We start from the raw sequence: 25,209 nt of genomic DNA, 5'->3' as shown, positions 1-25,209 counted from the left end.
TTTACATATCTATATCTGTACGCTTAAACTTATGAGTGAAATTGGAAGTAAAATGTACAAAATGAATATTCAGCCAAATCCATGAGACCAAACCAAACCAAATGTTGCAATAAATGCAACTCATCTCCTAACAAATCAGCAGATTTAAAGAAAAAGATCCGATAAATTCTCAGCAGAATACATGGCCACCAATCACTCTGCCACAAAACCATAAATAGGTTGAAAAGGGAACAGAACAGTCAGCAAGTTTCTATTGGCACTGTTTAAAAGACACAACACAGATTCCTACTGAACATGATTTACACTGAAGCTCCTGGTATAGCAAAACACATAATTTAAATGGCTGACCCAGAGAAATGTTATACTAAATTTTTAAGAATGCATTGTTCAAAAATGAAAACGCAGGATTATTAAATTTAATTGCACTGGAGCTACCAGAACATCTGAATACAACTTTTAAATGGCCTCAATTCCCAAACACAATGTTCTCTGAAGCTGCAATGCTGCTGCCGCACAGAATCCACCATCAGCTCTTTATTAATACATGAGCAAGAAATGCCACGGCTGGAAAAGATATTTTAGGGCGCTAAAATCCCATCGCATACACCCAGTGGATTCTTTTAGAAATACAGACTAACACACATCACAAGTTAATTCCACTGGATGATCAGAATTTGGTGATCCCATGAAAGATCAACCAAATCTAAAGAGTTCCCACTGGAGACTTTCAAAAATTAAAGTGGTTCCAGGATTATTAAGGGGTGGGTAACTTTACTATAATGACATGCAAAAGCAAAACACAAGGTTTGAACTTTGTAGTGGGCAATCCACGTGAGAAAGTGATTTCCCATGCTGCCTGAACCACAGTTCAACCTGGTGACTTTTTTGGCTTATGTTTGGACAGTATGGTTAAGATTTCTCATCTTAAAACTGTAAAAAAGAAAAAAAAAAAAAGGGACATTTCATAATCTAGAGTACAAAATATCATTTAAGAAATAAAGAAACTTTATAAAGAAAATGCAGAAACACATCTGCCTTCTTCTTAAATGGTCCAGAGCTCAGTTAAGATGGGCTGTGGTGATCTTCTGGTTTTCAGTTCTTTTTTGGAAATGATATACAGGCATCCTGTATTCTATTTTTTATATTTTTTACACTACAAAAAAGTCAGAGAGAGTCATTAAGTGTACACTTTCAACTCGGTTGATAATGTCAGCACTTATGGTAATCTCAAATTTATCCCTCATAACCGCAGGACTGTACTGGAACATTAAAATCATGCAATGTGATTTATGCCAGAATCAACTCTTCTCGGAGCAGTGACTTGTTTTTACACTGAATGACCTGTTGTGTGGAATGCTGTCATCCCTAAAATATGTGACTGGTAGATTTAAGTTCCTTTTGTTATTAAAGACCACTTTGAAGTCCTTCTTATACAAATTCTTGGGCCTGCTGGAACAGGTATGAGGGGAAATTGTCTCAACCCTCCACCCCCCTTTAGGTCCTCAAGGAATGAAATTCAAGCCGCTTGCATCATTTTCAGACATCATGCAAGTTGTTGCCCCATGGTCAAAATACAACTTAAGGTCTTTGAAAACAAGGTAAAGACCATGAAACACCTGGTCAGACTTTCCTGTATACATGGACAGAGCTGAACTTCATGCCAGGAGATTCAGGTTGAGTCATTTGTCTAAAGTCTTCTTTTCTCACATGTAGCACACAGTGAAAAATAATTCACACCAGCATCATTCTCTCTACTGGAAATATTTCATTTGGTTTTGCAGGAGCTCCCCAACAAGTGAGTGCTGGACGCCAGACACAGGACAGTCAGTGACTAACTGTGAACTCATCAGACTATCATCTGGACTATTCTTACATCAACACAGACTGTTTATTAGGAAGTCTGCAGTTCTGACGTGCACCTCCATCAGGCTACGTCTCAAAAAAAACCCCAAAAAAAACCAATGGCTACAGTGCATTTTTGAAAAAAGCAAGGCTTATGTAAAGACATATGACAAAATGTGATGATAAACATCTCTGTTAAAAAGCTGTTTGGAGTCCTGCAACACATTCCTGCCATTTGACCTAGGTACAACTGTGAAAGGAAAAACAAGCCAGGCCCAACCAGTAACAAGCTCCAACACAAAACCCTGTAATCTGAACACTCTGGTCTCCAGAGATAATAACACAGGTAGCTGTATGCAGCAAGAGGAGGGGGTTTAACCACTGAAAGACTGCACTTAAGACAGCTCACATTTCCCAACTGATATGGAGTCATATGTGTCTGTGAAAATGGAAGCACTAAACACAAACCCTTGTTCTCATGACTCATTTTCTGCTCTCGAGTGGGCTCAACTGTATTCAAGATTCTATTAGGCCAGAGGGAAATTTGGTATTACAAGAGCTTGCATCCATTTTCAAAAGGTTCCTGTGCCAGAAAAAAAAACCCATCCATATTAAAAGTAATTTAACAGCTTAGATTAAAACAATATACTATGGTTATATATTCAAAGAGTAATTTCCAACTGTAATCTGTAACCCTGGAAACATTAAATAGCAAACAAACTGAAAAGAGGGGCTTTCAGTGATATGGAAAGCAGCTCAACTTTGTTTGCTAACACTGCTGAATGCATCATGAAAAAAACAAATCAGGTTAGACAGGATCGGCCAAAACACTATTTATGCAGCTTTATTCAAAATTTACCTCTAAAATAACAAATAGAGCATGTATGGCTTTAACAGCCGCATTGACAAAGCAGCAGGTGAAGCAACATTTCAGCAAAAACAAATCACCAGCCAAGCCACGGAGTCATTTTCATTCGCTGCTGATCTGATTATGTGCTTCAGAGTACGGCGGGGCACGTGAGGCTGCTGTGTGTGACCTGTCTGACCCTGTCACAAGAGGCTCAGGTGGCTGGGTGTTATGGAGCATTTTTAATGTAGGAGAGCAACCCTTCGAAGGATGCCAGAACATACAAAGCCGAATTATGAACGCCAGCAGAGCTAGTTTGATGCAAGTGAGCTCCACTCAGTGGAAAGGATTTTGTCGATAAATCATTCTTGATTGCAAAATGTGGATACAGCAATGACCTGGAGCTGTGTCGTTTTAAAAGAAACGCTATGCTTTTTCTGAGCCTGTTGCTGAGCAGCAGCTGGTATTGTTTAGCCTAGTGGCACCTTTGTCCCTCAATGCCATGTGCAGAGGTCAACTCTTCTGCTGATGTTTAAGCTGCATACAGCATAAACTGCAGGTTTTATTGGGTCAACATGTCTTTTGTCCACTCTGCAGACTTAAGAGTACTTTATACGGTTCTGTGGTCACAGATAAAAACAAACTTATGAAAAATTAATGTCTCGTCTTTTTTTCCACAGTATCTGTCAAAATGACGACCAGAGTTTGAGGTGTAATAAAACGCCCAGAGAATAGAAACTATCATCTATTATCCTACATTTGTCCAAATTCATTGTAGGTGCAAGATCTTGTGAGGTCATAATACTTTCACCTCCATTAATAGCAGCAATTTGCTTGTGTAGAGGTTCACAGCTAAGGTGCCATAAGATCACTTCCTGCTCATGGCTCTTTGCCTCCTCATTAACAACCTTTGAAGTTACTTTAACAGTACTTTAACAGTACTTTAACAGCTGTTAGTGGAAGGCGTAACTAAGCTGTGGACAACTGTTATGACATGCGGGGTGGGGGACCGACGACACAGGTTTGTGGAAGTGATTGTTTTTGTTTCATATGAAGTGTTCTGTTAAAATCACTTTATATCCATTTGTTTTAACTAAATCAATATTTCCAAATGTTCCTCCTGCCTTCATCCCTTCATTTATTTTCACTTCTCTGAATCTCTAAAGCAACGCTCATTTTGTGTAGTAATCATTTAGGACTGTATCAGAGCATTTGAAAAAGCTCTTTTACATTTCCGCTAATATCTGAAAGGATTTTTTCTAAAATCTACAATCTGCTGTTTGATATGTGAAAATTAAAAAAATAAAATAAAAGTGTTGTACCCAATCAAGAAAAAGCAAATCTTTTGAAGAGTAATTTAAACTTTAGTCTTGATAATGTGGAACTGGATCAGAAGCTGGGGAAACGTTAATGATAGGCAGATCAAACAAAAATCCAAGATCAAGACTCAACAGTTTGTGACACAAGTGTGAATCTGGGATGAAAACGGCAAATTCTTTTTTTATGAAAAAGGTTTGAGCCGCTGTTACAAAATATTTAAACCACAATCAGCACATACACGAGCTGACCTTCTCATATCCTGTAACCGTCACTGTCAGAGAAAAGGTCTCCCCCAAGTACATGGAGCATCAAAAGTACTCTGTCTTACATGCTTCACATTCCAGACTTCCAATGTCCTCCTCCACACTCCGACTCCAAACATACCCAGCCATTTCCCCTGGACACAAGAAACAAATGTTCTTGGCAGTTTTACGATGATAGATTTGCGATCGACAGTATCAATGACGGGACCCAGTGGTTAGCAAAACATTATCTGGTGTGACAAATCTGTAAATGCACCAGGAGGTATTACCAACCGATGACTGGGACGGGATGGTGTATGAAAACATCTGGAAGATTACAAAAAAAAAACTTTAGTGATTATATGAAATTTTACACAACTTTTATAAAAGTAAACTATATGCACAAGAACGCTAAAAGTCTGCACAGAGATAATATGAAGTACGAAGATAGTACGAAGTGGGGAACAAAAACATGGGGACAATGTTTTGCACTCAGGCTCTCTCACTCACCCAATCCTTTGCTTCCAGGTCAGTGAGTGGGAATACTAAGCACGCTGCAGTATGGTGCGTTTCCTTTTATATTGCACCAGAAGTACAAACCCCACTCAATATCACATCTGGGTCAGAGTCAAGACCCATTTCCATCATTTTGATTTCAATATTAATGAGCAGGGAATGCACATTTCAGGTTGTGTTCCAAACAGATGGAATAGTGTGTCTAATACTGGTACACTAGGAAAAGGCGAGTTCATCTGAGCGAAGAAAAACTTTCCAAAATAACATTTGATGCATGTTCAATCATCCAGTTAAGGAAATCCCAAAAACTTTATTTTGTTTATGTGGACATAGCGTTTTCAGTGGAAACTGAAGAAGTCACTTGGATGAGTGACAAAACGTTTCTCCCACTGAAAACGCTGCATCCAGATGAACAGAATCAACTTTTTGGGATTTCCAAAATAACATTCTCAATATGCAAGTGCATGCGGCTCCTTGGGCTGCTGTGTTTCTTTAAGACTTTACTATACAATTTAAACACAATGAGGAGATTTGACACCAATGTATCTGTGAAAACAGCCCATGAAGTCATTCCCAAGCTCCACCTTCACCACAACACCCCTGAAGCTCCCGGGTCCCCACTGTGTTGCATTGTGCAGTGAGGCAGAACTGAGCACAGTCCTGACACACATGACTACACAAAGCTTGGTTGAAATCTGTCCACTTCCTCCAAACATCCCTGATTACAATTTCCAGCACAAGCCTCCTTTATCAGCCTGTGGCATGTCACTTAGAAAGTCAAATTTCAGGTAAAGTACAGCACCTCCACCCATTAGGTTTCATATATTAATGGATATTGAAGGATTTTTTTTTTTTTTGACTGCACCTTAGGTTACATTTACCGACAGCAGATACAATGTACTTTCACAAAGCTCAGTGGGATGTAAATGGTGTTTATTATGACAGCCCAGCAGTAATTCAATCTCATGGAGGCATCAAAGTATGCTTCTATTTTTAAAGACTGTGGGATGTCGCACAAATTCCACCGACGTTAGGTTAATTTTTATTTTTATAAACAGTTGTATACTTGCTTTTCTAAATGCTATAGAAGAAAAAAGTGCATATGTATATATTATTCTTACCCTAGCTCAGGCTTATAAGTAAACTGAATAGCAAACCCAACATTCTGTGACTACCAGGAAAGAAAATACCTGCAATCGTAAGTACATGCTCTAGTCCCTTTGAAAGGTAACAAAGTTTTATGCACATAAAACTGCAAACTGAAAATAATTTGAGTTGTGGCAGAGCAAGTTCCAGCATGCTGAATTCTGCCTCAAATAGTTCAGTTGAAATCTTATGAGCTTAGTATCTGAAATACCACGTGATCTCAGATGAACTCTTAGCCTGTAAACCTACAATATAACCCTTGTTTCATGGCACACGGTAATAACTTTTAATTAAGTGAAGCTTATCGCATAAGATTGCGCAAACCAATCAGTGGTTATTTTCCTCTGCTGAGAATAATTTTGTTAAGACAAATTTAGACTGAGGACACTGCATGTGACTTTTGTGTCAAGCTTTTAACAGGAACTCAGAGTTTGTGTTTTTCGAAGCCTGCTTTCCTCCAATCACAACAGGAGCATCATCAAGATTTACAAGCCTGAAGGCCAGAATCCGACCCCCTGTCCTGCTAAGCCGTGAACAGTCAATACATTACCATAACTATAACACCAGATGACCATTTCTCGCCCTCTCCCCACTGCAGGAGTCACAACCAGCTTTCAAGCACAAAGTTCGGGTTTTAAATGAACTCACAACGTAAAGCCCCCCCCCCCACTCCCCCCGTGATGCGCTCTGGGAATTCTCCTTGGCTTTGGACATCTCTCACATTTGCAATTCATCATCTCCCTTTGTCAGCATCACAAACCTGCCACCACCACCACTGCTTTGTCATTACAATGACACAGACACAGGGTGCATTGTTTGCATCTAGGACTGAAGTGGATAACACAATGCCTTATTGCCTAAAGTTTGCAATACACAGGATTACTACAGGTACATACACTGAGGAATCCTCAGGGTATGGTTACAACTTAATATAATATTAAATTGCTGGAAGAATGGGAATGCAAAAACGAGTGGACACTAATGAGAATATTGCAGTCAAAGCTAATAAATCCTGAAATTACACATCTCAGGAGGGAACAATATGGTTCACGAGAGAGCTGGCTGCATCTGACCAATTTAACTACTGAAACGTACCAGAAAATGTGTGACATTTGAACTGCTGATATTTAGCAACACTTTTAGAAAGTAGGAAGCTTGAGGGTAAAGAGCCATTTGCCTTTTCTATCTCCTAACCAACTACCAAACACGCGGCATGGCACAGAAAATGCACAACTAGTGACTTACCTTAATGTTCTCATGGAAGTTATAATTCTACTCTTCCTCCAGTTAAATCTGATGCACCAATAAGAGGGATATTTCAAAATATAAATGAGGTGATGATTGGTATTCCTCCTGCAAGTCCACAGCAGACTGACTCCTGTATCCAAGGATGAGTTGAAGAACTGAGGGAGAGAGGGAGTGCCGTTTGTACCCCCTCCCCTTCTCCAGCTGACTCTTTCACACTCTTTACTCCCTCCCTTGTTGCTCCCTCTTCACTCTATAATTCCAACCCCCTAAACTACAAACAGGAATGCATGTTCCTCCCTCTCCTCCTCTATAATTGCCCCTCCACTCCCTTTAAGGAAGCATGATATTTACACTATATGCTGCAGAACGGTTTATTGGGAACAAACTAATGGGACAAAGAACAGTCAGATTCAGGCCTGTGTTGCTCATTTTTGATTTTGATCAGAAGCCTAAATGTAAATTTCACTTTCATTTTGCCAAAGATAAAGGGGTCTGAAGATTCGTTAAAACAAAATTCCGGAAAATGAAATTAATGTGTGCCTCTAAGCCAATGAAGGCTGAAAGGTCACAGTTATTCTGTTGCAGTTTGTAATTTGGTATATTCACTGACAGCCCACAATGCACTTGTGAATGTGAGAGAGGCAGGACTTGCTGTTGTCATAGCACCAGTGATGTCGTGTGGCTTTCACATCAGCAGTGACAGAGGTGTGGGATTCATTTTGAAATGACGGAAACGGCAGAGGACGCGGGGACAGAGAAAGGATAGGACAGGGAAGCGAGGGCAGAGCAGTGTCTGCTCAGCTGCAGCCTGCATCATGCGCCTCAGAAGCAGCTTTGCATGCACACTGAACTGAACTGAACACGCCCCAAGCTAGCTGAGAGCATAGACACCCTAACAGTCACAGAGAGAAGAGGCATAGAGTTCACAGAGCTTAGTGTGTCTAGAAAGAGTCCAGAGATTGGTGGGATGAATTGCCATGTCTAGACTTTTGGATGATTATGACAAAAACCTAAAAAATAAAAAAAATTTAAAAAAAAAAAGGGGGGGGGGGGGGGGGGGGGGGGGATGGCCCTACAGTGTTGTCATGCTGGCTTCCTCTTCTACCAAGGTTATGCCACTAATATTAAAAAAATGATAATGATAATAAACATAACCACCAAGTTTTAATCATAGAGAAAAATATCTCTAGCATACAAAAGCATAACCTGTAATTTGTCAGCATTAGACACACAAATTGTACCATGTGGCACTAATTGTTTTTCCAATTAGCAAACAATTAGGTGGAATTTGATCTTGAAAAGATCTCAGTACACATGACACACTAGGGATGTTATTATGAGAGTATTGCTTAAAAACAACGGGCCATCAAACCCACATCCCAATACAAATCTAAAGTTACTTTTCAAATAAACAACATCGGAGAATAAAATTAAAGTTTAATAAATTTGTGTTACATGAGATGAGATTGGAATTACTCCCTGCCCCCAAAAAAGAAAAAAAAATGAATAAGACAGCATTGCAATAAATGCATCCGTCAGTGAAATGTAGGCTAATGCTGAATCCTCCTCTGCTGTCACCACAGGCATTTCAGAAATGTAGACTGCTTGCATGGAGCTCAGATAAAAAAAATACTCTGCTTTCTCATCACTGGCACAAGGCTATTAAAACCAGCGCTGCCTGCACTCAATTTGGATGCTGATTGAATTGGACATCCAATACATTGACAGGACATTCAATACCGCTGGAGCAATTTGGCAGGTGAGACTACGGGTACAGATCCACAACAGCACTTCAGACTGCTGATGCTGTGCAGGTGTCACAACCAACCACAATCAATGCCAATCACCTTCAGCCATAGCAAGAGGGGGAAAAAAATCAGCTGAAGGCAAAGTAATCACAGGAATACTTTTGTGAGGATATAGTTAAGTTCAAGATCAGAATGACAGAGTAGAAACATGTATTGGATGTTCAACAAAACAGAGCTGGATTCAGGTAGTAAGGAAGCCCCTGACTCTCCCCCCTTTTAAATTTACCTACACCCCCTTTAATTTGTGTCTTAACTTTGCCAGTAAAACAGGGGATGCTGTCACCACAAGGCTTCGCAGCAGGGGTGGTGTTAGTAATAAGCTGTGCTTTGTCTTCAACAAAAAAAACAATCTCATTTAAATTGGAGAATGGCTTCCCCAAGGTGGGTTTTGAATGTGATTGCAAAGACAATGAGTTTTTTTGGGGGGGATTTTTTTTTTGTTTTTTCATAACTGCTATAACTGTTACTCGGTCACATAAATTCTAATTTCTTCCGTAGTGAGGTCATTGATTCCTCAAGCCATGGCAAAAGTCAGTGTCGTTTTTTCAAGGCAAAGAAACCCAACATGTCTAACTAGCCAAATCAAACCGCTGCTCCCCACAACAGCTTTAAATAAAGGTCAGTTAATAATTGACGACACTTGCTTTATTATAGCAATTCTGAATGGACCATGAAGTGGTGCGTCATTCAACGTGATGTAGCTTTGAAGTTAAAGTCACCATCATTTTGCATTAATACTTTTGCAACCAAAAACATTACTGGTCACACAAAAAACTCATTTCCATGAAGGGCCATGCAAGCTTACGTAGCTTATTATTATCAGGTTGCAGTAGTATGACTTCCTGACTAGGCCTAAAATTTAATGGCAAAGCCTGCCATTCAGCAGCATCTGCAATATTATACGAAATGCTAAACAAATCGAGTACAATGAAACTATGGATGTGTATTAAAAACAGCAACCACTACAAACTACAAAGCCAAGATACCTTCTTGTCTTACACCAATTATCGTCTTCCTTCAAATAGACACGGATGAGTTTTACCCACAACTCAAGATGTTGAATCAACAACTCTGAAAAATACAAACTGTTCACACATCACGCTGGGTCTAATACTATATGCAGGATTTGGTTCAGCCACCAAATTGACATTAACATTAAAAAGAACATCCATCACCACGAGGGTTTAAGTGTTTGTCTTATTTTCTTGAAGGTCTCCTCAATCACCAACCCCCTCCCTCATCCGTGCCCTTCTGTGGATCCATTGTACTGAAGAGGAGCACTATGTACGAATGATATCTAAAGAGAAAAAAATGCAACTGTTACACAAGACATGAAAGTAGCAAGCCCAGCCTGGATAGAGATCATTAGTGGAGGATCCAGTGGTCTCCAGCAGAGACTTGCCTCTCAAGAGTAGACTTCAAAGACGCTGGTATAGAGAGAGAAATAATTTAGAGTGTAAAGAAAACGCTGGAACTGATTGGTTGGGATTGATCCTATGCAGCATAGGTGGCTCCCCAATATTAGTTATTAAAAGATGCCAGTAATATTTTAAAGTGTCTTTATAAATTGCTCTGTAGAGTCTGATACATACTAAGCCAGTTACACAAAGCATACACAGTTGTGCCTATAAAACGTGTAAGCTCATGTAAATGTTTTAAATACATTCTGGTAGCTTTCAAAAAAATAATCAGAATATCATTTAATATGTCTATTATATCATAAAAGATAAAAAAAAATATAGGCAAAAGCAATAGCAACTGGATAGCTGAAACATGCAAATTATTAATATTTTAAATGTATAAATCGGTTTAAAAGTCAAGTAATTATCTAAAATCTACCTTTCTCTTAACTAGAGGCATTTAAAACACCAATAGCGACATAAAGCACTTGTACTTTATGTGACCTAGACTTATCTTACCACATTTTAGTACAGATTAACTTCCATGTGACCAAATAAATGTTTTTTGAGGGAGCTTTGAAAGCATATCCTTGGCAACCAATTGTTTTTGTATGCCGGTGAAAGCGCATTCGACGCAGATTCAAACCAAGGCAAGCAAAAAGGGGCTCTGAAAAGTTATTTTTTGTGACCAATGGTGTGTTAAAGTTAGCTCAACTCCCATCACCCCAAAGTGACTCATAGCCTCAGCAGTTTTGTGCACTTAGTATCTATTATTCATCCTAAACCACAAGGCTGTATCAGCCACGTGAAGCTGATGATCATCGCCATGTGCATTTTTGACAGCTGGTCACACGTTTCTTCTCACAGCTCAGAAATAGAAGGAACACAGCTTTAACACGATGTTTAAATACTCATTTATCTTTCCAAAAGCCATTGCGGAAAACGCGTACTAAAGGCGCTACTGAATACTGCATGTACACAATAATATCCCAATAACAAGGTAATAAGGTTCTGAAGCTCTTGTTTGCTGTGAAGTTGATTTGACAAAGAAGCATAATGTTATTCATGCCGTCTTTGAGAATGTTAATCTAAGTCTGTAATAATTTATGAGAAGCCTGCGTTTTCATTGTGCTTAGAGGTCAGGCTTACAGTCATACAAAATGCCTCTGCAGCACTTTCGAAGCTAAAACTTAGGAAGTTAAAGTCCTTTGGTTTTCTTGCTTTCTAAGCTTAGTGGAATACAACACAAGTTTCTCTCACAGTATATGGAGTGCATCACAGTTACACTGATGTGCAGCACTGCTGGAGGCGTTGTCCTCTGGAAGCATCTGGGATCAAATCTTGGCAAGCCCTTTAGATGCTTCTCGAGATAATGCAAACTGTCAGCATATTAGGAATTCAACATAACAGACATTTCATAGCCAGGAATACACGGCGACTTCCTGAGAATCTGTGTTAAATTAGAAAAACATGAAAGACCTTTCGAAATGCATGTGATATGAAGACACGGGGTTCAAAGGTTGTTTCAAGTACAATGCTTAAGATTTAGAATAAAATTACTACACTTGACTACACGTGTAGCAAACAATGAGCAACATTCTTAACCATCCTAAGATGGATATTAATAATATTCTCTAATGGAGACGGATGTCCTGTCAGGAGAAACGAGGGAATGCCGAGCTCTCGTCTGCCACACCGTATCACATGGATGTAAACAGAAGTGGATTGGAAAGCATGGGTGTCCTTAATTAATCTACTCAAAACTGTTGTACTAAACATTTTGAGATCAACGGATAAAAAAAAAAAAAAATGGATAACTTCACTTGTGCATATGGCTGCAATGTGAAATATGTCTTAGTCTGTTATAAAAATCTGTCGGTCCATGGAGTATTAGAGCACATAATTCTCACAAGATAAATCTGGCAACCAACCTCTGAAGACCATATTTATCACAAGACTCTGGATAGCAGAGTTTGCAGCTGCAACATCAATGTTACACAATAGTGTCAGATCACAAAAAAAAAATTGTGTATAACAACCTGATTCAAGTTTTACCTTAAACTTCGAAACATTAAACGTTCCGTTATGAAAAACGGAAGGCAAGAAAGTTCTCACATTTGACAAACTTTTTTACCTTTCAACAAGAATTTAAATGATATATCCATGTTCAGAGTTGCTGGTTTCCCATTTGATTCTCATTCAGAGTCAATGGATCAATCAAGTGCTGATCAGTAGTTCTACCATTAAATATTTGGGGAGCTTGGACTCTGCTAAAGCAAGTAGGATACTGACAGAAACTCACAACTCCATGTAAGCCAGGAGTTTGTTCAGATGCTTTACAATTCTTGCAAGCAATGTGCAATTAGGAATATAGAGGTGGTTGTTTTATTGCCAAAAGCTAATAAGCAGCGTAATGGCTGTTAGTAATATTTTCCTGCGTGTACATGGCACTGAGGCTTTAGCTCAACTCAATACTCTCATTGTAATACCTACAATCAGCGGCTTAGCAGTATAAAATAAGTTTCCTTTTGGAAAGGATTTCCAGCTCTGTGGTTGTGGTCTAACTTCTGTAATTAATATTTCCACAACACGCCTCCTCTCCTACTCGCTGACTGTTTAAATGGATTGTTTGAAAAGCCAACACTGGGATACCAGTGATCTAACAAAAATCCAGCCGTGGTTGTGAAGTTACAATTCAAACCACTGTAGTGCAAAAGGTAGTAGTAAGTTTACATTTCAGTGAATGGTTGGCGTTAGTATGATCACACTGATCTCTGTATGTTATTCACTTGGCACTAAGCAAAAAACACTAGACTGCCTTCAGTATTTACTTTGCACCAATTTGCAAATGAATGAAGAGTTATGTGCAAGTGGGATGGAAATGAATAATTCAAAAAGAGCACTTATGAGGGTTAGATTATGCGCATCTCGAGAAATCAACTTTGCTTGGTAGTACATTTCTGTACACGCATGAAGAACAAAGTCATGGATTGTACCAAAAGCCAACAAATTACCATAAAACTGTGCAGGGATTCTTTCATGAGCAGAGTTGTTGGACTGCTTCATGCTGGTCTAACATTTGAGATCTTTGAGATGCAAAGTTAACAACTGTTGACGCAAGCCAGAGGGGAGAAATATTAAGTGCAACTTTACAACAAAAATAAGGGGGCAGAGAAAGAGTGAGGTCTCTGTGCAGGCATGTCATACATGCAAGCTTGCACTCAAGTTACCACTTCGAAGGAAACCCTGAGGCCAAGCTGCTGGATGCTCATAAAGATGGTCGTTTGATTTCCGTGGTTCTCCACTTTCATTGTTATGGAAAGGTTCTGTAAACACTGGAAGAATACCTTCCAAACACATGTAGGGAAACCTGCTCCTTTTTAAGCTTTTAGGCCATCCACAAATAGGTACTCACCATAACAAACCAAACAACCCCCCAAAATGTGCAGGATCTTTTAAATATTGAGATAACTCAAGAAATAATGGGAATTTTAACTAAAAACTACTGCGTGAAGAAACAAAACTCAAAGGGCACCCACCTTATTCCTTTTGGAGGTATGCTGAACAGACCTGTGGTGTTTAAATCCATCCACAATGACTTCTATGAACATTTAAAGATACATTTTTTCTTCTGTCACCTTTGAAACTGACTTAATTCCAAAGACAGATATGAACAGTGTTAGTTTTCAGTTATCATCGTGTTAGTTTATCATCATGTAACAGGGCAAAAAAGAAGCGCATAATTTGCATTGAAAACTAGCCCTGTGGTATTTAAATCAAGTTTCCCCTTCCTGATACCTTTCATCTCTAAATGTATGCCTGATGTGGTTTGGGCTTGTTTTATTGGATGTCATTCAGCATTTTTTGATACCCAAAAACTAGTTGATCCGTTTTTTCCCTCCTCATTAATACTTGCAACAACTTGACTGCATTTGCATGTGGGTCTGCAGCATGTATGTGCTTATAAGCTGTCGTGGCAATTGTGAATTTAAGTGTACTTCACAAACCCTGGATGTTCAAAGGTTCAGCTGCACTTCAAGTGATGCAACAACACATGACTGTTAGCCATCCTGTTACTGTAACTTCAGTCTTTATAAAAGTTATTTTCCGCTGTGTATTGTAACAGTTAAGATGTTATTGCTGGTATTATCTTTACAAGTGCTTCAATCACTTGCACAGTAGGCAGTGTCTTGGCTCGCAAGACATAGGAGCTGCTGACTAAGAAGCTGCACCACAACCAAATAGGGTGAGATATTTTTTTATGAGCCCATGTTTCTCCTGATAGCATGAACTGCAAAAACACGTTGGCTAGTTGTAAATTAATAGTAATCACTATCTATCTATTTTCCCTCCATATATATGAAATCTGATGCGGCTAAAGACCTACACAGTGACAAGACAGGAAGTAACACTTTCAGCAGCAGTCTATGGCAGTGACGCTGCAACAAACGTGACATAAGGTCATTGGAGTACACAAATGAGCTGCCGCTTTTCAGTTGAGTCACCTGCATACGGTCTGTTTACTAAGGTGTAGTCTCATTACACCAACAAACAGCGCTGGATCAGTGATGTGCTGTGCTTCATGCAACAATGTACCGCACTCAAATCACACGCTTCTCATTTTCGAAACTGTCCAAATGACCACGGAGGTGCTCAAAAACCTGCAAGGTGTCAAGGCGGGCATCTTGCCCGCTCTGCACGTCTTGCATAATTTGTTCATGCTGGTGTATTCATACACTGGGCTCGAACGGCTGGACATGCATGTTAACCCAGCTGCGTGTCTCCCATCATTCAGGCACAGCACATGACTGTTTGCACCCCCAAAACAACCGAGGTGAGACTGAATTATTGGGCATCAACACTCCGCGCACAAAAAAGCCGCATCTTGCCCGGCTCGTCCGCTGGACCGCACCGCCAGCTTCAGTGCGGCAGCGTCTGTCACCACTGATAAACTTGTATGATTGAGTGATGCGATCATGCGTGAAGACGGCGCTAGGACCACGCGGGAGTTTGATCGGATATCGAGCCGATTTTTCCTTCTAATGATGCGGGCGGCGTGGTAAGCCGGGTCTCCTTACCTGTCTCCGCCTCGGTCATGATTTGCCCGCTTGCGCTCTAACATTGAAATTCCCATGTTTCACACACCGGTAATGCCCATCCATGTCTCACAATCCAGTCGCTTCTCCAAGGTCTGCCTGTCCACGGACCATGCGTGTTGTTTCCACACCGCTGAGAGGGGCGGAGCCCACGGCCCTTGGAGACGGAGTACAAGTGGATCATGAGAATGCCACTTATGTTTTCTCACAGCCAATCGGCTGTGCAGCTTCGAATCGGCGTCCAGTGACTTTGTCCACTAAATGTTTTGGTGTACAAAAAGAAAATAATAAGAACCGGAGACCATAAAAAAAGATCTCTGCGCATTTCTCCTTATTGCAGAATGCTTGCGCGTCTAGCGCCTGGAGGTCTTTCTGTGTAAGCAAATCTATGCGAGGTGATATGTGATGGAGACTGAACTCGGTTTAAGCAGTGTAAGCAACCATCAGTCATTATCACTGTCGAGATTTCATAGCTAAAATCTGCAAATTCGTGACCAGTTATAATAAGACAGGCGCCAAGGTATGAAACAAACTCCTTTAAAACAAATATCACAGGATCTGCGTGCGCCTTTCCAAAGGTTCCTGAAATTTCTGTTATGTTAAACCCCCTCATGCAGGACAATTTATTAACAAAATAACTTTGATCAACAGAAATACATCACATGATCAAATGGCAGTAACTCTTCAATATTCACTCCACATGATCCTACAAGGTGTGACCTTAGGAAACAGGGTGTACTCTACCCTCTACTGGCAGGAATGAAATATTCTTCACATGACAACCTTTTTTTTCCATGTGAAGACTTAAATATCAACGTAGTACAAAGGCAGTCTACTAAAAACAAAATACCAAAAATGTTATATAATTTTCTTCCATACACAAAACTCTGATAAAGGAATATGCTCAAAAATACAGACATTGCCTTTGTTTGTACCTGCACCTACCAATTAAAGACTCAACCATAAACTCCACAACTTTTAGGTATACAAAAAAAATAACAAACAGCTACAAGCAATTACATTATTTACAGCAACAAATCTCTTGGTTGATGAACTTAAAGAAGTTGGTATCACATCACAAAATAGTGTATTCCTTTTCATTTTGGACGCTGGGAAAGGGATCTGGTGCAGTGACAATTTTAAACAGTTTTTTTGATGCACCACTCACAGATAACAGCAGTCTTTGTCACAGTGGTTCCACATAAACCCCGCTCCTTTCCATAGGTTCATTAGTCCTCTTGCATTTACCACCTCCCTCTGTGAAAAGGTGGACACCCAAATCCAGGCCTCGCATTTCGGAACTGCCTTCCTTCCCTGTCATTTATGCTCTCGGGTCCCATGGAAGGATGTCGATGGAAGGGGGGACCGCGAGGAGGGAACGGCATGGGCATTCTGAACCTGTCTGATGGAAACATGGGTCCTCCTGGAATCATTTGCGGGGGCATTTGTGGCATGCTTGGAGGTGAGAGGAAAGGAGGCATATGAGGATTTGTCATGCCGGGAGGCGGTTGCAGAGGTGGCATACCCGGGCTGTGTCCCTGCATGATAGCAGGGCTCGGCAGGGTCATTACTGGTGATGTGGGATGCCCCAGCTGGTTGGCAGTCATGACATCAACAGAAGCACCTTTCTTTCCTTTAGGATCTTCTGTGGATATCTCTGGAGATTTTATACTTCCTGTTGCAAAAGAGTTTAAGATAAGGTTGTATTGATTTTCAAACAGAAATGAAGTATAATTGCAGCAGGAAAAAAAAGAGAAAACATTTAAAGAAATGCAGCATAGATTTTTACTAAATTTAAACACAATCTACTTTGACTGCCACTGAATCTTAGGTTTAGATAACAGATTTTAAAATCCATAGCATTTAGCGAAGATTTCTCACCGGCTGCCAACTTTGTTGGATCAAACTCTGTGGGGATGAAAGGAACTCCTGCTGGAGGCATGGATGTAGGAGATAGCATAATAGGGCTTGGGAAGACAGGCGAACTTCCGATGAGTTCTGTCTGTTGAACTGGTGGTAACTGGAAGACAAAGAAATATAATGGTATCCTTAAAATTAGTGTAAATGAAAAAGATAATCTTTCTGATGTGACCTTAAAGATTTTTTTTAAATTCAATTCAATTTTACGTATATAGCGCCAAATCACAACAACAGTCACCACAAGGTACTTGCTGTTGTATGGTAAAGACTCTACAATAATAGAGAGAAAACCCAACAATCAAACGATTCCCTTTAAGCAAACACTTGGTAATAGCGTGAAGGAAACACTCCCTTTAACAGGAAGCAACATCTGATTCTGGTTCAGCATCTTCTGATTCCATAGCATAATGTTGCTCATTGATAACACCCACTGGTATTTTTTTGGTGTCACTTGAAAAAAAAAAGTTTTTAATTGGTATTTTATTTTACAGCATTCCTCAAAGTTTTCATTAATCCACAGAAAACTGAGTTCTCTGCTGCTAATCACACAATATCAAACTGAAATAAACATTAAAGCTGTTGCAAAAGGTTAAAAGGTTGGCATGTGGCAGATGCCCACAGATCAACAAGAGGCTAACACCTTCACCTTGGAAAGTAGATTGCACAGTAGATTTAAGCACTGTATTTGTTTATTTGCAATACAATTTTTGAAATTGCACCAATGTTTGGTCAGGTACCAGTAAAATATGACTTTTATGTCTTTAAATCTGCTAAAATTCATCCCAGTCTGATTTATGATCAAAGATATGAAAGGCATCAAAGTGTGCCATGTTGACATTTAGGCAATCATTTACAAGTCAGTAATCATTTTAAGAGGAATCAGTCTCATAAAACTTTACCAGAAACAGAATAAGTTGGTTATGTGACACTGATTACAAAGAAAAAGACCACCACTTCTATGTGAACGAACTGAACTTTAAAGGGCATGGCATTTAAAAAAGGTTTTAGTTAGGAAGTTCAGATTTTAGACAAATGTTTTACTTTCAGGTCATTTTTAACTGAACTGAACCACTAGGACCTCGGATACCTTTTCCATACATGACAGCAGCTCTATATATACAGGGAGTGCAGAATTATTAGGCAAGTTGTATTTTTGAGGAATAATTTTATTATTGAACAACAACCATGTTCTCAATGAACCCAAAAAACTCATTAATATCAAAGCTGAATGTTTTTGGAAGTAGTTTTTAGTTTGTTTTTAGTTTTAGCTATTTTAGGGGGATATCTGTGTGTGCAGGTGACTATTACTGTGCATAATTATTAGGCAACTTAACAAAAAACAAATATATACCCATTTCAATTATTTATTTTTTACCAGTGACACCAATATAACATCTCCACATTCACAAATATACATTTCTGACATTCAAAAACAAAACAAAAACAAATCAGCGACCAATATAGCCACCTTTCTTTGCAAGGACACTCAAAAGCCTGCCATCCATGGATTCTGTCAGTGTTTTGATCTGTTCACCATCAACATTGCGTGCAGCAGCAACCACAGCCTCCCAGACACTGTTCAGAGAGGTGTACTGTTTTCCCTCCTTGTAACTCTCACATTTGATGATGGACCACAGGTTCTCAATGGGGTTCAGATCAGGTGAACAAGGTGGCCATGTCATTAGTTTTTCTTCTTTTATACCCTTTCTTGCCAGCCACGCTGTGGAGTACTTGGACGCGTGTGATGGAGCATTGTCCTGCATGAAAATCATGTTTTTCTTGAAGGATGCAGACTTCTTCCTGTACCACTGCTTGAAGAAGGTGTCTTCCAGAAACTGGCAGTAGGACTGAGCTTGACTCCATCCTCAACCCGAAAAGGCCCCACAAGCTCATCTTTGATGATAGCAGCCCAAACCAGTACTCCACCTCCACCTTGCTGGCGTCTGAGTCGGACTGGAGCTCTCTGCCCTTTACCAATCCAGCCACGGGCCCATCCATCTGGCCCATCAAGACTCACTCTCATTTCATCAGTCCATAAAACCTTAGAAAAACCAGTCTTGAGATATTTCTTGGCTCAGTCTTGACGTTTCAGCTTGTGTGTCTTGTTCAGTGGTGGTCGTCTTTCAGCCTTTCTTACCTTGGCCATGTCTCTGAGTATTGCACACCTTGTGCTTTTGGGCACTCCAGTGATGTTGCAGCTCTGAAATATGGCCAAACTGGTGGCAAGTGGCATCTTGGCAGCTGCACGCTTGACTTTTCTCAGTTCATGGGCAGTTATTTTGCGCCTTGGTTTTTCCGCACACTTCTTGCGACCCTGTTGACTATTTTGAATGAAACGCTTGATTGTTCGATGATCACGCTTCAGAAGCTTTGCAATTTTGAGACTGCTGCATCCCTCTGCAAGATATCTCACTATTTTTGACTTTTCTGAGCCTGTCAAGTCCTTCTTTTGACCCATTTTGCCAAAGGAAAGGACGTTGCCTAATAATTATGCACACCTGATATAGGGTGTTGATGTCATTAGACCACACCCCTTCTCATTACAGAGACGCACATCACCTAATATGCTTAATTGGTAGTAGGCTTTCGAGCCTATACAGCTTGGAGTAAGACAACATGCATGAAGAGGATGATGTGGACAAAATACCCATTTGCCTAATAATTCTGCACTCCCTGTATTTTTATAAAGTTTTTCCATTCACTTTCAGTATCCGAGGTTTGAAGTTGCATTTGTCTCTACATACCCAGCGAACAGTAAAACACACACCTCTGAACCGGCATAAACAAAAACGTCAGATATGACACTTTTGCCAGACTGAACAGTTTAATCATTTCACTTACTTTTAAGAGAATTGTATTACATTTTACTTTAAACATACTTTAAGAAGTTTATAGTGCAGTAAATAAAAATCAAATAAAGGTTGCATGGAGGATGTCTTCTTTGACAACACAATTATTATGTAGGAGTAATGGATAATAGTTACTGATTTGTGAATAATTGCAAATGAATAACTTGAGCTTATATTACAGTTTTATACTACAGTATATTTCTAACTAAATCGTCAGCTCATTCTTTTTCTCTAGACAATATTTTCTTAACCCAAATTTTGTGATATATTTTAACTTGAAAAAAAAAAGCAGATGTTGAATATAAAAATTAGATCAGAGGTCAAATGTAACATGATATTTGGATGCAAACTATAATGGGAGATTTAGAATCCCAAAATGTTGTCAGTGCAAACAAAGGCAGCAGAACTGTAAACACAGATCTAAAGATAAAAACCATTTTATGAAAGCTGACCTAATAAAAGCTTGACCTTATTTGACCTTGAAGAGAGGTCAGAGGTCAGAGTAACACGATATTTAAAAATCCCAAATATATTTTCCTTTATATTTATATGTTCACAACGTAAACAATGGCAGTTAGAAACAAAGTTTTATATAGCTCTATATAGCACTATTATCACTTTGGATCACTTTATTGAACTTGAAAGAGAGGTCAAAGGTCAATGTAACATGACATTTTAAATCTGTATAAGGTACTTTCTGTATTTTGATAATGTACAGCACACTTGTAAGAATCATAGTTTCTAGCTTGTCAGGTTATAAGGCTTTATTCAATGAATGACTTTATTTCTCTTTTTAAAAATTAAAGTAACAAAGTCCAGTTTGAATAAAAGCCGCTCAAATAGTTAGGGAAAAGATTAAACATTAAATATGTCCAGGTGTTTGACCTGAGAAAGGTTTTTTTTACCCCAGCACTTGTCTACTTAGTGAAGCATTGTAAATAGTGTTCATCACAAATAGGAAAAAACAAATCACAAAATAGGGTCAAATAAGTAACATAGAGCAACCCAAACAGACAAACACTGTACCTCTATGACACAGACCGAGAGCTTACTGTAGTATCATGGATATCCCTGAACTGCCTTTCTAATCATAGAACTTTTAATTGTATTCAGTCGCAGGAAAATATTTGTGAAGCCTTTGGTATTAACATGATTTCTGTATTGATTACACATGAAAAGGTCTGATGTTCTTCTTAATGGATGAACAACTAGAAGTTAAAATACACTTTTGTAAACTTCCAGTTTTGTGCATTTCTATTATGCTTCCTCTAAAGTCCTGTGAATGTTATGTGTGAGCTATGGTTTACATTTTCCATCATCTCTGCATAGTAATATAGGGCTGCCTTTCACTCTATGATAGCTGGGATACACTCCAGGTTCCCACAACCCCAAATCGGATAAGCAGAAGAAAATGGATGAATCCCCAAAGTTTCATCTTCCCCTTTCATTTTAAAATAAAAGAATACAAGTTTTATGAAATTTAAGTTCATATGCAATATCAGAAGTATACATTGCTACTAGCAACAAAATTAATCTTTCTAAAATAAAAATACTATAGAAAAAAGTTATATTACAATGTTTATCTATATAATTCATGAGAATTATTTATTTAATAACAAAAATTTAAAAAAAATTAACTAAATTACCATTTATTATTTTAGGTCTGACTACATTATTTAAAGTATAACAATACATAATAATAAGGAACATTTTCATGATGCTACGCTTGCTGTATGAATGCATCCTCAGGTAATTTAGTTTAGATACAGTATTGTACCGAGTATTAAGGCAGCCCTTATCTGTTTACTATTTGTTTCACACTTTACATTTTGTTGTTTTCACTGAATTCAGGGTGTTTGGGATAACAGACATGCTGAAAGTGAAGCTCTTGCCAATCAGATGTTTTTAAGATGATATTGCATGGTGGGTCAGAATCTGATGCTATTTTTCTGCCTTCATAATTTTATTAAATCTGACAAGATCACTGGCTGAAATTAAATGCCAAACCATGACAGAGCCTCCACAGTATGTTAGAGGTTGCTGTAGGCATTCACTGTTGCACCCATCTCCCAATATAATATAAACTAAAGATTTTACATTTGGATTCATTCATAAAACTGAGTTTCAGTTCAGTTCTTGTTTAATTTGGCATAGCTCACCCCTTTCTGCCCATTTCCCGTCCTTAAAAATGGCTTCTTGACAGCCATCCTTCGACTAAGACCACATAGGAGTCTTTGGTAAGCAGATGAATGAGTTGAAGGCCCAGATGCATCTCTTAGGTCTTTTGTCAGGTCTTTCCTGGATTGTTTTCCTGTTTCTTAAGGACATGACTTTCTGACACTGTTCATCTGCTGCAGATTTTAAAGCCTGCCTCTTCTTCTTACCTCTTCTTGGCCAGTTTCCTCAAAATATTTAAGAGCATATTGCATTATATCAATACATGCCAAATTTCTGGCTACAGGCTCTTTGGAATTGAGGTTGGTGGCGAAAAATACAATTTCATGCCTGTCAGACTGCGTCACCATTGGCATTTTCCATTGATTCAATTACAGAAATGGGAATAATTTTCATTGAATATGACAAGATGCAAGTAACACAGTCTCTAAATATACAATTTCAAGTTGGTTCTGTTATATGTACACAACACTGGATCGTTCACTGAGTTCCGTGTCTTTTTTATGCTTTAATGATTCTTGAATCAGTGTTAGGTGACAGATTTAAAAAAAGAAAGTCCTGTGAAAATGGTCAGGTACAAGAACTGGACTGAAAATGAGCAAAAAAGCAGAAGGTTGTCAAAAGCAAAACTTTGAAAGACCTCAAGCCTGGAGAACTAGACCTGGACTTTTGCACAGTACTATATATATATATATCTTAAGAATAAGATAAAAATCAATAGACATCCTATTTTTTTTAGTTTTCAACTACAGGAAAGAATTTCAATAATTCTCAATAATTCCATCTGCAAACCTAAATTCATGCAAGTTATGCTTGTGACCCCTTGAATGCACGATAATCACTGATCAGTAAATCAGTGAACACATGAGGTTAAAAGGCTAGCAAATGCTGCAGATTGATCACTATTTGTTTCTGCCCAGACATTCTCTCCTTGGTGCCACGGAAACTGGAGAACAAATCTTGGTGCTTGTATAGAATACAATATGCTGCTCACCCTTCTTTGCGACTTCCTAATATCAGGACAACTAATACACACAAACCAGAAATATTTGGATTCATGTGTTAAAAGTTAAGTTGTAACCTCTGATGTGCACTCGTTAAAACAATCTTCTTTAGATGTAAATCTTAAATATGTCATGAATGTCGTCAGTAACTCACAGGAGTTGCCAATTAATCATTCGTCACATATTTAATGATTTTCATAATGCCACCACTATGAATTACATTTGGAGACAACTACACATGCACGTGTCTTTTTTTAAATTTAGATATATTATTAAAAGATATGTGGCCACCATATCACCGTATCCCTGTTTTAAAGTCTTAATGTTCATAAATTCATGAGGGTATCTGTAGCCAGAAGTCACAGAAGAGGTTAGCAAGGTGGATCCATGTATCGTGCACACACTCTGATTAGTACCAAACAGAAAATACTACAATTTCAATAACAAAGACTGAAGCACAAACAGGTTGCTGTCCATCTGGCTAAACAGCCAGCAGTAATATTTGTCAGATAGCATACATGGTTGAGAACTCTGTGATTCAATTGAGAAGAGATTAAGCTTGGCAGATAGCTGCTAGCCACAGCTACACAAGTATAAACAGATAACTAATAAAAATAATGCCATCTGTACAGTTTTATGTAGGTGTAGTTTAGCTACCAGGACGGACCAGTACCTTACTGTAAACTTATTTTTAAAGTTGGCCATTTAAACATGAAAGTCTATGGGGACTGACTCACTGCTTGAACCAACCTCAAGTGGCCACTTGAGGAAATGCAGTTCTAACCACTTTCATATTAACTGCACGTTGCAGCACCCACAGTTTCCACATGTCGGTTGTATGATGTACATTGACAACAAAAAGCATGCAAAGCGTTTGGAATATTGTAATATCTCCATTGATTACTCATGAAATGTGATCTGATCTTGAGCCTAATCACAATTATTGAAAAAGAATCTGACTAAACTAATAACTAAAAGTAACAGTAAATTAGTAACCACAGTTGTACTTCTCATATCTTTACTGAGCATACTAAATAATAATTCAAATTGCAGGCTGAAAAAAATTATTTCAATACCTGTGCTGCCAACTTCTCCAAAAGACACTTAAAATGGGAGAAGTGTAGGTTGTAGTCCCTCCCTATAAATAAAGGCACAGTGGGTGGCCTGCAAAAATCTCACCAAGAGCAGCATTCACACTTTCCAGATAATGATATATAATAGATGACGGTAGGTATTAATAATATTTTTCTGTAGGTAGCTGAGAAGAATTTCCAGCTTTCTGGATACAGGTTTAGAGGGGGGGGGGGGGGGGGGGGGGAAAGCCCACACATCAACTTCATAGCCTCATTCCAACTGCGAAACATGATGAATGGCATGGGGCTGCTGTGCTACAGGGCATGGATGCAGTGGGAGCCACTGAAACACACAGAAATACTGATGAACACTAAGTTTTGTAGATTGTAAGGAAACAAAAATTCTTCTTACCAATGTACACACTGTGTCTGATGGAGGCTGTGAGCCAAAATAATTCTGACTAAGTGAAGAGTTCACTTACGTTTTCCAAATCTGGAATAAGAGTGTTTAGGAAAAAAAATAACTTTAAAAAAAGAGCTTCTGTGTTGAGAGTTTGGATGTCAGATCACATTTTATAAATAATTTAATAAATAATTGAGTTTATATCCCAGTAATTCCAAATCATTCACAACTTTTTAACAATGTAAGCATTTATCTGAAGTCACAGCGTGTAGGAAATGTAACATTGTTCGCATACACCTTGTGGCCCTCCGATGAAGGAC

At 38.8% G+C, this 25,209-nt stretch overlaps 2 protein-coding genes across 3 annotated transcripts in view; both read right to left on the bottom strand.

Moving 5' to 3' along the window:
- Positions 1-15,592, bottom strand: part of LOC101474606 (TIAM Rac1 associated GEF 1) — a 40,859-nt gene extending 25,267 nt beyond the window's left edge. Inside the window, exon 1 of one of the 2 annotated variants that reach the window (XM_004560568.4) lies at positions 15,448-15,592. The gene's annotated coding sequence lies outside the window, so the exon portion shown is untranslated. Of the gene's footprint in view, positions 1-7,158; positions 7,308-15,447 lie in introns of those variants that run through there. The other variant, XM_004560569.6, reaches the window with a different exon arrangement.
- A 394-nt stretch (positions 15,593-15,986) lies between these two features.
- The window catches only part of LOC101477494 (SR-related and CTD-associated factor 4), a 29,052-nt gene continuing 19,829 nt past the window's right edge, over positions 15,987-25,209 (bottom strand). Inside the window, exons 17-18 of the mRNA XM_004560580.4 lie at positions 17,347-17,485; positions 15,987-17,140 (exon numbers count right to left, since the gene is read on the bottom strand). Coding sequence (XP_004560637.1) covers positions 16,710-17,140; positions 17,347-17,485 — 570 coding nt within the window. The 3' untranslated portion in view covers positions 15,987-16,709. The remainder of the gene's footprint in view (positions 17,141-17,346; positions 17,486-25,209) is intronic.

The sequence above is a fragment of the Maylandia zebra genome, linkage group LG14 (genome assembly GCF_041146795.1).
Source record: "Maylandia zebra isolate NMK-2024a linkage group LG14, Mzebra_GT3a, whole genome shotgun sequence".
In the NCBI taxonomy this organism is placed as follows: domain Eukaryota; kingdom Metazoa; phylum Chordata; class Actinopteri; order Cichliformes; family Cichlidae; genus Maylandia; species Maylandia zebra.
This window is presented reverse-complemented; position numbering and strand designations above follow the sequence as displayed.